This window comes from Nerophis lumbriciformis, linkage group LG26 (assembly GCF_033978685.3).
Source record: "Nerophis lumbriciformis linkage group LG26, RoL_Nlum_v2.1, whole genome shotgun sequence".
Taxonomy (NCBI): Eukaryota; Metazoa; Chordata; class Actinopteri; order Syngnathiformes; family Syngnathidae; genus Nerophis; species Nerophis lumbriciformis.
The window spans coordinates 37,019,292-37,035,660 of record NC_084573.2 but is presented as its reverse complement, the minus strand read 5'-3'; the positions used below and the strand labels follow the sequence as shown (position 1 = coordinate 37,035,660).

Below are 16,369 nucleotides of genomic sequence, written 5' to 3'. Positions count from 1 at the left end.
CAACATAGTAGATGTATATATTTTGACAAATATTTATCCTTTTGTGTGCAGCAGTTCAAAAGTAGAAGACTTCCACCATTGATTGTCCTCGTTTTTTCCCATTAATTTGTGGCGCCCTCTATGGGTCGTGGTTACAATTATTTGGAAGAAAGGCTAGCAAACATGTAATACAAATATCCTCAAACTTTTATAATCATTAGAAAAATGCTCAATGACTTATGGACACTTAAACTTTTTTTTTTTTTTTTTTTTTTTTTTTTACATATTTTCGACATGTTCGACAACCAATCTTGCTAAAATTTGGCACACATGTTCTTGTCAGTCCCTTAAAAGTGTGTATTGAATTTTGTGGTTATTCTGCCAAACACCCCAAAGTTACAGTGGGTTATTCTGTAGAGTCTGTTGAGCTCTGTGAGAAATTTCAAGTCAACTTGACTGTTGGGCTTTGAAAATAGCGCCACCATATGGTGCAGTTTTTTCAGAAGAATAATAGCAAATGCAACACAGTAGGGGCGTATATTTTGACAAATGTTTATCCATTTGTGTGCAGCAGTTCAAATGTAGAAGACTTCCACCATTGATTGTCCTTGTTTTTTTGTGGCGCCCTCTATGGGTCGTGGTTACAATTATTTGGAAGAAAGGCTAGCAAACATGTAATACAAATATCCTCAAAGTTTTATAATCATTAGAAAAATGCTCAATGACTTATGGACAATTAAACATTTTATTATTTTTTTAACATATTTTCGACATGTTCGACAACCAATCTTGCTAAAATTTGGCACACATGTTCTTGTCAGTCCCTTAAAAGTGTGTATCGAATTTTGTGGTAATTCGGCCAAACACCCCAAAGTTACAGTGGGTTATTCTGTAGAGTGTGTTGAGCTGTGTGAGAAATTTCAAGTCAACTTGACTGTTGGGCTTTGAAAATAGCGCCACCATATGGTGCAGTTTTTTTTATAAGAATAATATTAAATGCAACATAGTAGATGTATATATTTTGACAAATATTTATCCTTTTGTGTGCAGCAGTTCAAAAGCAGAAGACTTCCACCATTGATTGTCCTCGTTTTTTTGTGGCGCCCTCTATGGGTCGTGGTTACAATTATTTGGAAGAAAGGCTAGCAAACATGTAATACAAATATCCTCAAAGTTTTATAATCATTAGAAAAATGCTCAATGACTTTTGGACAATTAAACATTTTTTATTTATTTATTTTTTTACATATTTTTGACATGTTCGACAACCAATCTTGCTAAAATTTGGCACACATGTTCTTGTCAGTCCCTTAAAGGTGTGTATCGAATTTTGTGGTTATTCTGCCAAAGACCCCAAAGTTACAGTGGGTTATTCTGTAGACTCTGTTGAGCTGTGTGAAAAATTTCAAGTCAACTTGACTGTTGGGCTTTGATAATAGCGCCACCATATGGTGCAGTTTTTTTTAGAAGAATAATAGCAAATGCAACACATTAGAGGTGTATATTTTGACAAATGTTTATCCTTTTGTGTGCAGAAGTTCAAAGAAGATTACACCATTGATTGTCCTCATTTTTTACCATTAATTTGTGGCGCCCTCTATGGGTCGTGGTTACAATTATTTGGAAGAAAGGCTAGCAAACATGTAATACAAATATCCTCAAACTTTTATAATCATTAGAAAAATGCTCAAAGACTTATGGACAATTAAACTTTTTTATTTTTTTTTACATATTTTGCCATATTTGGCCATGTTTTACAACCAATCTTGCTAAAATTTGACACACATGTTTTTGTCAGTCCTTTAAAAGTGTGCATCAAATTTTGTGGTAATTCGGCAAAACCCTCCAAAGTTACAGAGTTCAATACATATTATTTTCAAGGCTTTCACGAGCCAGGTTTCGCCCCCAGGCCTTGAGTATAAAACCTGTGCTCTAATCCTAACCCCCAACTCTAAAACTAACTATAACCCTCTAGCTATCCTAATGCTAACAACTGACTATTTTTAACTCAACACTAACCCTCGCTCTAAACCTAATCCTACCCTATTACACTTATATTAACCTTCCTTTAACCCTAACACTATTTCTATCGCCGTGACATCAACATCCTAAACGTGGCCCTAGCGCAGACCTGGGCATTCTGCGACCCGCGGGCCAAATCCGGCCCTTTGTGCGTCCCTGTCCGGCCCGCGTGAGGGCCAATCATAAATTACAAAATAAATTTAAAAAAGTATCTATGTCGAGTGCGCAATACAACGGTGCTGCTTTTGTTTTGAAAAGCGTTATTTGTATTGCTTCCGTGTGGACGTATGCGTGTGAGTGAATGTGAACAGCGGCAATCACAAATTACAAAATAAAGTTTAAAAAACAAGACATGGACTGCCAAGTATTTCTTTACAGAAATTAAAGGTAAAGCCGTGTGCTTAATTTGTGGTACACAGGTTGCTGTGTTTAAAGAATATCATTTGAATCGGCACTACATGACGAAGCACGAGGAAAAATACCGGAATCTGTCTGATGAAGCGCGTGCAAGGGAGGCTGATGCGTTGATGGTAAAACTGCAAACCCAACAAGGACTTTTTGCCAAATTTCACACCCCTTGAGATGCAGCCGTCAGGACAAGTTTCCTAATTTCTCACAAAATTGCCAGAAAAAGTGAGGCGTTTTCTGACGGAGAGTTTATTAAGGAGTGCTTATTGGTCTCTGTTACACTGATATAACAGGTGTTGTGCCGGATAATGCACCCCCGGCGTAGAATGCACCCCCTGACGGGAGTGTTGTATCAACTAAAGCCCAACTTAAAGTTTCCACGTGCATGATTGAATGTATTGGAAAAAGTTATTTAAGAAGAAGCCAAAAGTGCAAAAACAATAATGTTCGTGTTGGAGGAGTTGTGAATGAATAATAAATGATAAATGGGTTGTACTTGTATAGCGCTTTTCTACCTTCAAGGTACTCAAAGCGCTTTGACACTACTTCCACATTTACCCATTCACACACACATTCACACACTGATGGAGGGAGCTGCCATGAAAGGCGCTAACCAGCACCCATCAGGAGCAAGGGTGAAGTGTCTTGCTCAGGACACAACGGACATGACGAGGTTGGTACTAGGTGGGGATTGAACCAGGGACCCTCGGGTCGCGCACGGCCATTTTTCCACTGCGCCACGCCGTCCCTGGAATATGAAATCCGTGCTGCAGTCGCTGCTGGGCCACAACATGATGTACACCTGCAGACTGCAGCATGGATTTCATATTTCATTCATTCACAACTCCTCCAACACGAACATTATTGTTTTTGCACTTTTGGCTTCTTATTAAATAACTTTTTTAAATAGATTCAATCTTGCACGTGGACACTTTAAGTGTGGGCTTTAGTTGATATACCACTCCCGTCAGGGGGTGCATTCTACGGCGGGGGTGCATTATCCGGCACAACACCTGGAACTTGGAGCTTCAGCTGAAGAACAGAACGGCCGACTTTGACTGTTTTCGCTGGCTTTGGATGAGAGCTGTGATGTACTTAACACCGCCCAGCTGCTCATCTTCTTACGTGGGATAACTGCAGACTTTCAAAGCACGGAGGAGCTGGCAGCCATGCAGTCAATTACAAGGGACAACCACAGGTAAATGCATAGGTAAATGCGTGTTTGGACTGAAATGGGACAAGCTGGCAGGTGTGACAACAGATGGTTGTCCAAATCTGACGGGGGAAAATGTTGGACTTTTAAAGAGGATGCAGGATAAACTTTAAATTAACCCTGTGCAGAAATTGACATTTTTGCATTGTATTGTACATCAGGAAGTGTAGTGTAAGACAGTGTTAAAAATAAAACCATCAAAAGCAATCTGCTTTTGTATAAAGTTAAGTTAGGTTAAATAAAAGTATTATTTTTATTATTAATTATTATTATTATTATTATTTATAAAGTGTAGCTGCCATTATGATGTGCAGTGATGTTTTCTAATGACCGTAAGTCTTCAACTATACAAAGTCTTTCAATGGTTGGAATCTGCGCTTTTGCACGATATACTAGTTACTATGGTCATCTAATTAGTTACTATGGTAATCTAATTAGTCACTATGGTAATCTAATTAGTTACTATGGTAATCTAATTAGTTACTATGGTAATGTAAGTCACAGCATTGCAGACGAGGCACCAAGCAGTGTGGGTGGGGAGCGTTTCCACAGAGTGTCAGCCTGAAATGTGGGTGTCAGGGACAGACGTGGAAGGAGATTTTCACAACAAAGTTCTAAAGCTTGGTGATGTATCAGATCGTAGGTAGATTTATTTTTTACCCTTCGCGTTCATATTTCACTGTTTGTTGCATTTTTGTTGCGTTTTTGTAAAATATGTGGATGGAGAGGGGGTGTGACGTTCATATGTTGTCAATATTCAGTGTTTTATCAATCATAGTTAATAATGTAAATCCCACATTCTTTATTTTCATGTACATTCTGGGTGTCTCATTCAGTAAAAAAAATGTTTAATTCCATTCCGTTTTTAAGGCGGTCTGTCATAACGTGTTTTAGCATTCAATCAGACATTATTGCGAGGTTTTGTATTAGTGTTCCTAAAAATAGATATACCGGCCCCCAGACACAATTCTGTAAATTTGGCCCCCGCCCCCTGAGTCAAAAATAATTGCCCAGGCCTGCTCTACCTCAACACTAACCTAACCCTAACTCAGTCTCTGTGTGTTTTGTGGAGAATGCACATATGTTTAAGAGTTATTTCTTTATTCATAGTCATGTTTAAAGTAGCGAGCCCAGTCTAGATTGTATTTTTTTACTCATCTTCTTCCCCAACTTTTTACCTTTTTCTTATCTTTTACGGGCGCCTTTGGCGACCCATCAGCGTTCCTGTTCTATAACCCTGTACACTGTTTGTTTGTCTAATCTTGAACGGGTTTGTGCTGAAAACAAAGTTTCGTTGTACTTATGCATGCATTCGTCCATCCATCTTTGGGTCGCGGGGGCAGCAGCCTAAGCAGGGAAGCCCAGACTTCTCTCTCCCCAGCCACTTTGTCCAGCTCTTCCCGGGGGATCCCGAGGCGTTCCCAGGCCAGCCGGGAGACATAGTCTTCCCAGCGTGTCCTGGGTCTTCCCCGTGGCCTCTTACCGGTCGGACGTGCCCGAAACACATGCCTAGGGAGGCGTTCGGGGGGCATCCTGACCAGATGCCCGAACCACCTCATCTGGCTCCTCTCGATGTGGAAGAGTAGCGGCCTTACTTTGAGTTCCTCCCAGATGACAGAGCTTCTCACCCTATCTCTAAGGGAGAGCCCTGCCACCCGGCGGAAGAAACTCATTTGGGCCGCTTGTACCCGTGATCCTGTCCTTTCGGTCATAACCCAAAGCTCATGACCATAGGTGAGGATGGGAACGTAGATCGACCGGTAAATTGAGAGCTTTGCCTTCCGGCTCAGCTCCTTCTTCACCACAACGGATCGATACAGCGTACGCATTACTGAAGACGCCGCACCGATCCGCCTGTTGATCTCACGATCCACTCTTCCGCAAGTCGTGAACAAGACTCCGAAGTACTTGAACTCCTCCACTTGGGGCAGGGTCTCCTCCCCAACCCGGAGATGGCACTCCACCCTTTTCCGGCCGAGAACCATGGACTCGCACTTGGAGGTGCTGATTCTCATCCCAGTCGCTTCACACTCGGCTGCGAACCGATCCAGTGAGAACTGAAGATCCTGGCCAGATGAAGCCATCAGGACCACATCATCTGCAAAAAGCAGAGACCTAATCCTGGAGCCACCAAACCGGATCCCCTCAACGCCTTGACTGCGCCTAGAAATTCTGTCCATAAAAGTTATGAACAGAATGGGTGACAAAGGGCAGCACTGGCAGAGTCCAACCCTCACTGGAAACGGGTCCGACTTACTGCCGGCAATGCAGACCAAGCTTTGACACTGATCGTACAGGGAGCGGACCGCCATAATCAGACAGTCCGATACCCCATACTCTCTGAGCACTCTGCACAGGACTTCCCGAGGGACACGGTCGAATACCTTCTCCAAGTCCACAAAGCACATGTAGACTGGTTGGGCAATGACAATAAAGTCCTATACTATCCTATCGTGTAGGGGGCTGTCTGTGCAGCAGTCTCCAGTTATTTTTCTTACATATTTTGTCCAGATGATTGTCAACAAGTCACATCACTATCAAGCGTTACCTCATCAAAGCCAGCGATGATCTCATTGAGCAGTCGTAGGCAGTCCACACCTTCATGTCGGACCTCTTTTTGCTCAAAGTACTCGTTAAAGCCAGCAACAGAAGCGAACATGACTCCCACTTCATCATATGACTGGGAGTAGAGTTCCTACAAAGAAAACATGGATTGATCTGTAAGCTGTGACAGGGTTGATTGGTTTCAGTACAACAGCATTATCCTCAGCATTGATCTCGCACGGAAATATGGCAAACAAGTCTATAGTGATCAGTATTTGTCTGCACCTCATCGTTCTTGCTGCGCTCCAAGAAGTGTCGGGCCACGTGCACGGGCAGAATATTGTGCAGAAGACATTCGTTGTGTTCCCGAAGCTCCCTCATGTCCTCCACTTCCTGCTGGGCCTGCAGACGCCACAGGAAGTCCAGCCTGGCGGTGGCCTCCCACTGACAGGAGAAGGGCAAACGCATTACGTCCATTGCCGGCGACCCAGAAGATGTAGAGATGGCGAAAGTACCTGGCGTCCATTGTAGAAGACAGCAACAATAAACATGACCAGGAGAAGAATGGCGATCCACTTCCTCCTGACGTAGTGAGACCTGTGGCCCGTGGAATGATCTGATCAGTTAGTCAGTCCCTCCAGGATTTCATGAGCTTTGTTATGACGGCCGCGGCCTAAAAAAATGCCTGAATTGGCGGCAGGTTTTTCGAAAAGTTGCAATATTTTGAGGCTTTAACATTGAACCGATCCGTTGTAGTGAAGAAGGAGCTTGAGCCGGAAGGTAAAGCTCTCAATTTACCGGTCGATCGACGTTCCCATGCTCACCTATGGTCATGAGCTTTGGGTTATGACCGAAAGGACAAGATCACGGGTACAAGCGGCCCAAATGAGCTTCCTCCGCCGGGTGGCGGGGCTCTCCCTTAGAGATAGGGTGAGAAGCTCTGTCAGCTCAGAGTAAACACATCAACACATGGAGAGGAGCCAGTATGTACTACATTACTCAGAAGGCTTTGCGCATTAGACGGGAACCAGAAGTAGGTTTGAGCTATGCGGGACAATGACAATTGTATTGTTTGAGTAATTAAGAGCCGATATATTGTTACATGTTGTTGTTCCTGCTTCGTCTACACAAGAAACAAAACACAAGTTTTGATCAGACAATTGACGTGCGCATTTGAACGCCGCTCAAAGACAAGTTCGATTTGGGAAAATAACGCTGATTGGGGAGTTGAGGGCATTGGATAAAGTTGCGAGGCTGCGCATTATTGCTCTAGTGTATCGTCAAATTCGTAAGACGATGGCAGCCACTCAAGGAGCCCAAAGGCTGTTCGTCGCAATGGATGGTTTGGGCAGGGCTGTGGGAACACAGACTGCGGCGATTTCTGAACTGAATCGCAAGATGGATCACATCATGGAGAAGCTTGCTGAAAAGGAAAATTGAATTGAATTTGAAAGCACCCAGCATGGGCGAATAGAACAGACAAGTCATTGTTTTGTCTGCTCGCGGAAAACAAACATCCTAATCTACGATTTGACTCCCTCGAATGGCCTTGACGCTGTGGAAACAGGACCAGGCTGCTCTGAAAAAACACCCCCCGAGGACACCTCAATGATGGACGCTTTTGACCTCCCTCCCTCCTCAACGACACCTGGAGTCGAACTTTTGCAGATCGGCCTCAGTCTATAAAAAACATTACATCATCACACCCAAGACAATTGGGCACACACGCACACACCCCCCATCCCCCACCCCACGCATTCACCATCGTTTGTTTTGGTTGGGGGCGGCATGGCGTAGTGGGTAGAGCAACCGTGCCAGAAACCTGAGGGTTGCAGGTTCGCTCCCCGCCTCTTACCATCCAAAAATCGCTGCCGTTGTGTCCTTGGGCGGGACACTTCACCCTTTGCCCCCGGTGCCACTCACCCCGGTGAATTGAATGATGAATGACAGGTGGTGGTCGGAGGGGCCGTTGGCGCAAATTGCAGCCACGCTTCCGTCAGTCTACCCCAGGGCAGCTGTGGCTATGAAAGTACCTTACCACCACCAGATGTGAATAAATGATGGGTTCTACATGTAAAGCGACTTTGGGTACTTAGAAAAGCGCTATATAAATCTCAGGTATTATTCCCCTCGGGTTGATGGACGGCTGGCAGCGCTTCATAGCAGCAGTCGACCTCCAGGGCCCCAACTCCTCCACCCTCTGTTGCGAGTTGTCGTGATTAAATGTAACATGTTTATGTGTGCATTGCATGGACGTTTTTTCCCACTTCAGACTAGACCCCCTTAGGAGTCCAGTCTAGATTGTATTTGTTTACTCATTTTTTTCCGCAGCGTTTTACCTTTTTCCCGTCTTTTACGAGGCGCCTTGTGGCGACCCATCAGCGTTCCTGTTCTGTAACCCTGTACACTGTTTGTTTGTCTTATCTTGAACGGGTTTGTGCTGAAAACATAGTTCCGTTGTACTTGTGCAATAACAATAAAGACCTATCTGATCTGATCTGATTATTCGCGGGGATTTTGCGTGAATTGGAACGAACCCCACAGTGCTAATTCCTTGAAGGCCTGGTAAGGAATGGAAATAACCATTCCTTTTTATGGTCTGACCTGTGCAGCATGTCATGGCGTGCAAAGGAGAGGAAGGCCAGGTGGATGAGGTAGGAGTAGACGGCCACCGCCAGCAGCAACACAGCCAGCTTCAGCAGCGAATTGAGACGTAGAAACACAGCGCACGTCACCATGGCGATCACGCCGCTCAACACAAACACCTGCATAGGTAAAGAAACAGTGGATTTGGGAGTTGCAACACTCATAATGGTCAAAAGTGTTGATTACCTCTGGGAATGTACACAAAGTGAGTGAGCGTGAAGATATGTTGTCTCTGCCCGACACATTAGACTCTTCTCTGTCCGTCACGATGCAACACACCTGCAGTACAAAAAAACACTTTTACTTTCTTTCCTATTAATTGTATTGGTTATTATAATTGAGTATTTCTTGTTTTAATGTACACAACCCAAAACCAGTGAAGTTGGCACTTTTTTAAAAAAAAAGGTAAATAAGCACAGACGTGTTCCACAGTCCCAAATCAAAATGAGACAAATTAATGAGCTAAAAATAGCCACTTAGGTAAAGATTATACATCAATTGAGGGTTTAATTTTACTGTTGCATCTCCATGGTGCAGGTGTGTCCAACTCATCTTAGCTCAGCTTAGTTGGTCCTGTTATTCCGGTTCATTGGCAGCTACCAACATTGTTGGTCCTATTATTCCGGTTCATTGGCAGCTACCAAAATTGTTGGTCCTATTGTTGGTCCTATTATTCCGGTTCATTGGCAACTACCAACATTGTTGGTCCTATTGTTGGTCCTGTTATTCCGGTTCATTGGCAGCTACCAACATTGTTGGTCCTATTATTCCGGTTCCTTGGCAGCTACCAAAATTGTTGGTCCTATTGTTGGTCCTATCATTCCGGTTCATTGGCAGCTACCAACATTGTTGGTCCTATTATTCCGGGTCATTGGCAGCTACCAAAATTGTTGGTCCTATTGTTGGTCCTATTATTCCGGTTCATTGGCAACTACCAACATTGTTGGTCCTATTGTTGGTCCTGTTATTCCGGTTCATTGGCAGCTACCAACATTGTTGGTCCTATTATTCCGGTTCATTGGCAGCTACCAAAATTGTTGGTCCTATTGTTGGTCCTATCATTCCGGTTAATTGGTAGCTACCAACATTGTTGGTCCTATTATTCCGGTTCATTGGCAGCTACCAAAATTGTTGGTCCTATTGTTGGTCCTATTATTCCGGTTCATTGGCAACTACCAATATTGTTGGTCCTATTGTTGGTCCTGTTATTCCGGTTCATTGGCAACTACCAACATTGTTGGTCCTATTGTTGGTCCTGTTATTCCGGTTCATTGGCAGCTACCAACATTGTTGGTCCTATTATTCCGGTTCATTGGCAGCTACCAAAATTCTTGGTCCTATTGTTGGTCCTATTATTCCGGTTAATTGGCAGCTACCAACATTGTTGGTCCTATTGTTGGTCCTGTTATTCTGGTTCATTGGCAGCTACCAACATTGTTGGTCCTATTATTCCGGTTCATTGGCAGCTACCAAAATTGTTGGTCCTATTATTCCGGTTAATAGGCAGCTACCAACATTGTTGGTCCTATTATTCCGGTTCATTGGCAGCTACCAAAATTGTTGGTCCTATTGTTGGTCCTATTATTCCGGTTCATTGGCAACTACCAATATTGTTGGTCCTATTGTTGGTCCTGTTATTCCGGTTCATTGGCAACTACCAACATTGTTGGTCCTATTGTTGGTCCTGTTATTCCGGTTCATTGGCAGCTACCAACATTGTTGGTCCTATTATTCCGGTTCATTGGCAGCTACCAAAATTCTTGGTCCTATTGTTGGTCCTATTATTCCGGTTAATTGGCAGCTACCAACATTGTTGGTCCTATTGTTGGTCCTGTTATTCTGGTTCATTGGCAGCTACCAACATTGTTGGTCCTATTATTCCGGTTCATTGGCAGCTACCAAAATTGTTGGTCCTATTATTCCGGTTAATAGGCAGCTACCAACATTGTTGGTCCTATTATACCGGTTCATTGGCAGCTACCAACATTGTTGGTCCTACTGTTGGTCCTATTATTCCGGTTCATTGGCAACTACCAACATTGTTGGTCCTATTGTTGGTCCTATTATTCCGGTTCATTGGCAACTACCAACATTGTTGATCCTATTGTTGGTCCTGTTATTCCGGTTCATTGGCAGCTACCAACATTGTTGGTCCTATTATTCCGGTTCATTGGCAGCTACCAAAATTGTTGGTCCTATTGTTGGTCCTATTATTCCGGTTAATTGGTAGCTACCAACATTGTTGGTCCTATTATACCGGTTCATTGGCAGCTACCAACATTGTTGGTCCTATTATTCCGGTTCATTGGCAACTACCAACATTGTTGATCCTATTGTTGGTCCTGTTATTCCGGTTCATTGGCAGCTACCAACATTGTTGGTCCTATTATTCCGGTTCATTGGCAGCTACCAAAATTGTTGGTCCTATTGTTGGTCCCATTATTCCGGTTAATTGGTAGCTACCAACATTGTTGGTCCTATTATACCGGTTCATTGGCAGCTACCAACATTGTTGGTCCTACTGTTGGTCCTATTATTCCGGTTCATTGGCAACTACCAACATTGTTGGTCCTATTGTTGGTCCTGTTATTCCGGTTCATTGGCAGCTACCAACATTGTTGGTCCTATTATTCCGGTTCATTGGCAGCTACCAAAATTCTTGGTCCTATTGTTGGTCCTATTATTCCGGTTAATTGGCAGCTACCAACATTGTTGGTCCTATTATCCTGGTTCATTGGCAGCTACCAACATTGTTGGTCCTATTATTCCGGTTCATTGGCAGCCACCAACATTGTTGGTCCTGTTATTCCGGTTCATTGGCAGCTACCAACATTGTTGGTCCTGTTATTCCGGTTCATTGGCAGCTACCGACATTGTTCGTTCTATTGTTGGTCTTATTATTCCCTTTCATTGGCAGCTACCAACATTGTTTGTCTTATTATTCCGGTTCATTGGCAGCTACCAACATTGTTGGTCCTAATATTCCAGTTCATTGGCAGCTACCGACATTGTTCGTTCTATTGTTGGTCTTATTATTCCCTTTCATTGGCAGCTACCAACATTGTTGGTCCTATTATTCCGGTTCATTGGCAGCTACCAAAATTCTTGGTCCTATTGTTGGTCCTATTATTCCGGTTAATTGGCAGCTACCAACATTGTTGGTCCTATTATTCTGGTTCATTGGCAGCTACCAACTTTTTTGGTCCTATTATTCCGGTTCATTGGCAGCTACCAACATTGTTGGTCCTAATATTCCAGTTCATTGGCAGCTACCAACATTGTTGGTCCTATTATTCCCTTTCATTGGCAGCTACCAACATTGTTGGTCCTATTATTACGGTTCATTGGCAGCTACCAACATTGGTTGTCCTATTATTCTGGTTCATTGGCAGCTACCAACTTTTTTGGTCCTATTATTCCGGTTCATTGGCAGCTACCAACATTGTTGGTCCTAATATTCCAGTTCATTGGCAGCTACCAACATTGTTGGTCCTATTATTCCCTTTCATTGGCAGCTACCAACATTGTTTGTCCTATTATTCCAGTTCATTGGCAGCTACCAACATTGTTTGTCCTATTATTCCAGTTCATTGGCAGCTACCAACATTGTTGGTCCTATTATCCTGGTTCATTGGCAGCTACCAACATTGTTGGTCCTATTATTCCGGTTCATTGGCAGCCACCAACATTGTTGGTCCTATTATTCCGGTTCATTGGAAGCTACCAACATTGTTGGTCCTAATATTCCAGTTCATTGGCAGCTACCAACATTGTTGGTCCTATTATTCCCTTTCATTGGCAGCTACCAACATTGTTGGTCCTATTATTACGGTTCATTGGCAGCTACCAACATTGGTTGTCCTATTATTCTGGTTCATTGGCAGCTACCAACTTTTTTGGTCCTATTATTCCGGTTCATTGGCAGCTACCAACATTGTTGGTCCTAATATTCCAGTTCATTGGCAGCTACCAACATTGTTGGTCCTATTATTCCCTTTCATTGGCAGCTACCAACATTGTTTGTCCTATAATTCCAGTTCATTGGCAGCTACCAACATTGTTGGTCCTATTATCCTGGTTCATTGGCAGCTACCAACATTGTTGGTCCTATTATTCCGGTTCATTGGCAGCCACCAACATTGTTGGTCCTGTTATTCCGGTTCATTGGCAGCTACCAACATTGTTGGTCCTGTTATTCCGGTTCATTGGCAGCTACCAACATTGTTGGTCCTAATATTCCAGTTCATTGGCAGCTACCAACATTGTTTCTTCTATTGTTGGTCCTATTATTCCCTTTCATTGGCAGCTACCAACATTGTTGGTCCTAATATTCCAGTTTATTGGCAGCTACCAACATTGTTTCTTCTATTGTTGGTCCTATTATTCCCTTTCATTGGCAGCTACCAACATTGTTGGTCCTAATATTCCAGTTCATTGGCAGCTACCAACATTGTTTCTTCTATTGTTGGTCCTATTATTCCCTTTCATTGGCAGTTACCAACATTGGTTGTCCTATTATTCTGGTTCATTGGCAGCTACCAACTTTGTTGGTCCTATTATTCCGGTTCATTGGCAGCTACCAACATTGTTGGTCCTATTATTCCGGTTCATTGGCAGCTACCAACAATGTTGGTCCTAATATTCCAGTTCATTGGCAGCTACCAACATTGTTCGTTCTATTGTTGGTCCTATTATTCCCTTTCATTGGCAGCTACCAACATTGTTGGTCCTAATATTCCAGTTCATTGGCAGCTACCAACATTGTTTCTTCTATTGTTGGTCCTATTATTCCCTTTCATTGGCAGTTACCAACATTGGTTGTCCTATTATTCTGGTTCATTGGCAGCTACCAACTTTGTTGGTCCTATTATTCCGGTTCATTGGCAGCTACCAACATTGTTGGTCCTATTATTCCGGTTCATTGGCAGCTACCAACAATGTTGGTCCTAATATTCCAGTTCATTGGCAGCTACCAACATTGTTCGTTCTATTGTTGGTCCTATTATTCCCTTTCATTGGCAGCTACCAACATTGTTGGTCCTAATATTCCAGTTCATTGGCAGCTACCAACATTGTTTCTTCTATTGTTGGTCCTATTATTCCCTTTCATTGGCAGTTACCAACATTGGTTGTCCTATTATTCTGGTTCATTGGCAGCTACCAACTTTGTTGGTCCTATTATTCCGGTTCATTGGCAGCTACCAACATTGTTGGTCCTATTATTCCGGTTCATTGGCAGCTACCAACAATGTTGGTCCTAATATTCCAGTTCATTGGCAGCTACCAACATTGTTCGTTCTATTGTTGGTCCTATTATTCCCTTTCATTGGCAGCTACCAACATTGTTGGTCCTAATATTCCAGTTCATTGGCAGCTACCAACATTGTTTCTTCTATTGTTGGTCCTATTATTCCCTTTCATTGGCAGTTACCAACATTGGTTGTCCTATTATTCTGGTTCATTGGCAGCTACCAACTTTGTTGGTCCTATTATTCCGGTTCATTGGCAGCTACCAACATTGTTGGTCCTATTATTCCGGTTCATTGGCAGCTACCAACAATGTTGGTCCTAATATTCCAGTTCATTGGCAGCTACCAACATTGTTCGTTCTATTGTTGGTCCTATTATTCCCTTTCATTGGCAGCTACCAACATTGTTGGTACTATTATTCCAGTTCATTGGCAGCTACCAACATTGTTGGTCCTATTATTGGTCCTATTATTCCGGTTCATGAGCAGCTAATGACACTGAGCGCTCGACATGGGGTCTCACCATGTTCATGGAGGCTAAGCCAAAGTTGATGACAATAGCGAGGAGGGTGAGAATGCTGCGAGCGCTGTTGTTCTCATGGATCCAGCAGCAGAATTGTTGCAGTTGAGCTGGACACCAGCGGAACTCCTCAGCTAACACCAGCAGCAGCAGCAGCGTGTAGGTGAGCAGGAACAGGGAGAACTGGAGGATGGCTGGGAACAACCTGCCGGGAGAAGACAAAAGAGGTTTGTTATCAACCGTCAGCTTGTGTTGGTCTCTTCTCACCTGGGAGCGGAGATGAGCGCCTGGGCAGCCATGACGAAGAGGAGCATGATGAAGGAACAGACCAGGTTGGAGTTGAACATTTCATCTCTCATCTGGGAAAACTACGGCGGCCACAAAGGAGAATTGGAAGTCAGCATTGAGAAATGTTTGCAAGGTCGTCTAAATACGTCCACACCTTCTCCTCGATGTGTGCGTCTTTGAAGACCAGAGAGAGCGGAGTGATGTGCTCCTGATGCATGCGCTCACTGCTGCGAAGCTCGATGGCATGATTGATGCGTTCATTGATCTGCTTGGAGGTAGACGACCAGATGTTGGGTAATGATCCGTTGGTGAACGAGGCCAAGATCTGTAAGGAAATATGATGTTGATGGGATCAGTGGAGGAGGACGATGACACCAATAGAGTCAAACTCATTGGAAATCTGCCTGCTCTCACAAGGTAGTGGTACTGTTTTTCTGTTGACAGTAATATGATTTAAAAAAAACTAACTTTTTTTAACCTAAGAATCTATTGTCATTTTTTTAGTTTTGAGATTATCGGTAATGGAAAAACGGCACCACTGTTTTTTACAGTAAAATTCTGGTGACTGAGCTGTCGGTTTTTTACTGTAAAATCTACAGTTTTTTGACAGTGGATTACTGTAAATGGGAAAACGGTACCACTTTTTTTTTTTTACAGTAAATTCTGGTGACTGAGCTGCCAGGTTTTGTTTTACTTAAAAAACTATGATTGTAATTTTTTTTTACAGTGGATTACTGCAAATAGAAAAACGGCACCACTGTTTTTTTACAGTAAAATTCTGGTGACTGAGCTGTCAGTTTTTTACTGTAAAATCTACAGGGTTTTTTTTGTTAGTTTTTTACAGTGGATTACTGTAAATGGAAAAACAGAACCACTGTTTTTTACAGTAAAATTCTGGTGACTGAGCTGTCGCTTTTTTTTTTTTACTGTAAAATCGACAGTTTTTTGTTTAATTTTTTGACAGTGGATTACTGTAAATGGAAAAACGGCACCACTGTTTTTTACAGTAACATTCTGGTGACTGAGCTGCCCGGTTTTGTTTTACTTAAAAAACTATGATTGTAATTTTTTTTACAGTGGATTACTGTAAATGGAAAAATGGCACCACTGTTTTTTACAGTAAAATTCTGGTGACTGAGCTGTCAGTTTTTTACTGTAAAATTTACAGGTTTTTTTTTGTTAGTTTTTTTCAGTGGATTACTGTTTTTTATAATAAAATTCTGGTGATTGAGCTGCCATTTTTTTTTACTGTAAAATCTAAAACATTTTGTTTAGTTTTTTGACAGTGGCTTACTGTAAATGGAAAAACGGTACCACTTTTTTTTTTTACAGTAAAATTCTGGTGACTGAGCTGCCAGGTTTTTTTTACTTAAAAAACTATGATTGTAATTTTTTTTACAGTGGATTACTGTAAATGGGAAAATGGTACCACTTTTTTTTTTTTTTTACAGCATATTACTGTCAACAGAAAAACAGTACCACTGGTTTTTACAGTAATAT

At 42.6% G+C, this 16,369-nt stretch overlaps 1 protein-coding gene across 1 annotated transcript in view; it reads right to left on the bottom strand.

Moving 5' to 3' along the window:
• LOC133623675 (adenylate cyclase type 8) overlaps positions 1–16,369 on the bottom strand; it is an 81,323-nt gene that overhangs the window by 23,481 nt on the left and 41,473 nt on the right. The window contains exons 10-17 of the mRNA XM_061986956.1: positions 15,024–15,194; positions 14,849–14,949; positions 14,585–14,786; positions 8,999–9,091; positions 8,771–8,931; positions 6,682–6,763; positions 6,452–6,610; positions 6,171–6,317 (exon numbers count right to left, since the gene is read on the bottom strand). Coding sequence (XP_061842940.1) covers positions 6,171–6,317; positions 6,452–6,610; positions 6,682–6,763; positions 8,771–8,931; positions 8,999–9,091; positions 14,585–14,786; positions 14,849–14,949; positions 15,024–15,194 — 1,116 coding nt within the window. The remainder of the gene's footprint in view (positions 1–6,170; positions 6,318–6,451; positions 6,611–6,681; positions 6,764–8,770; positions 8,932–8,998; positions 9,092–14,584; positions 14,787–14,848; positions 14,950–15,023; positions 15,195–16,369) is intronic.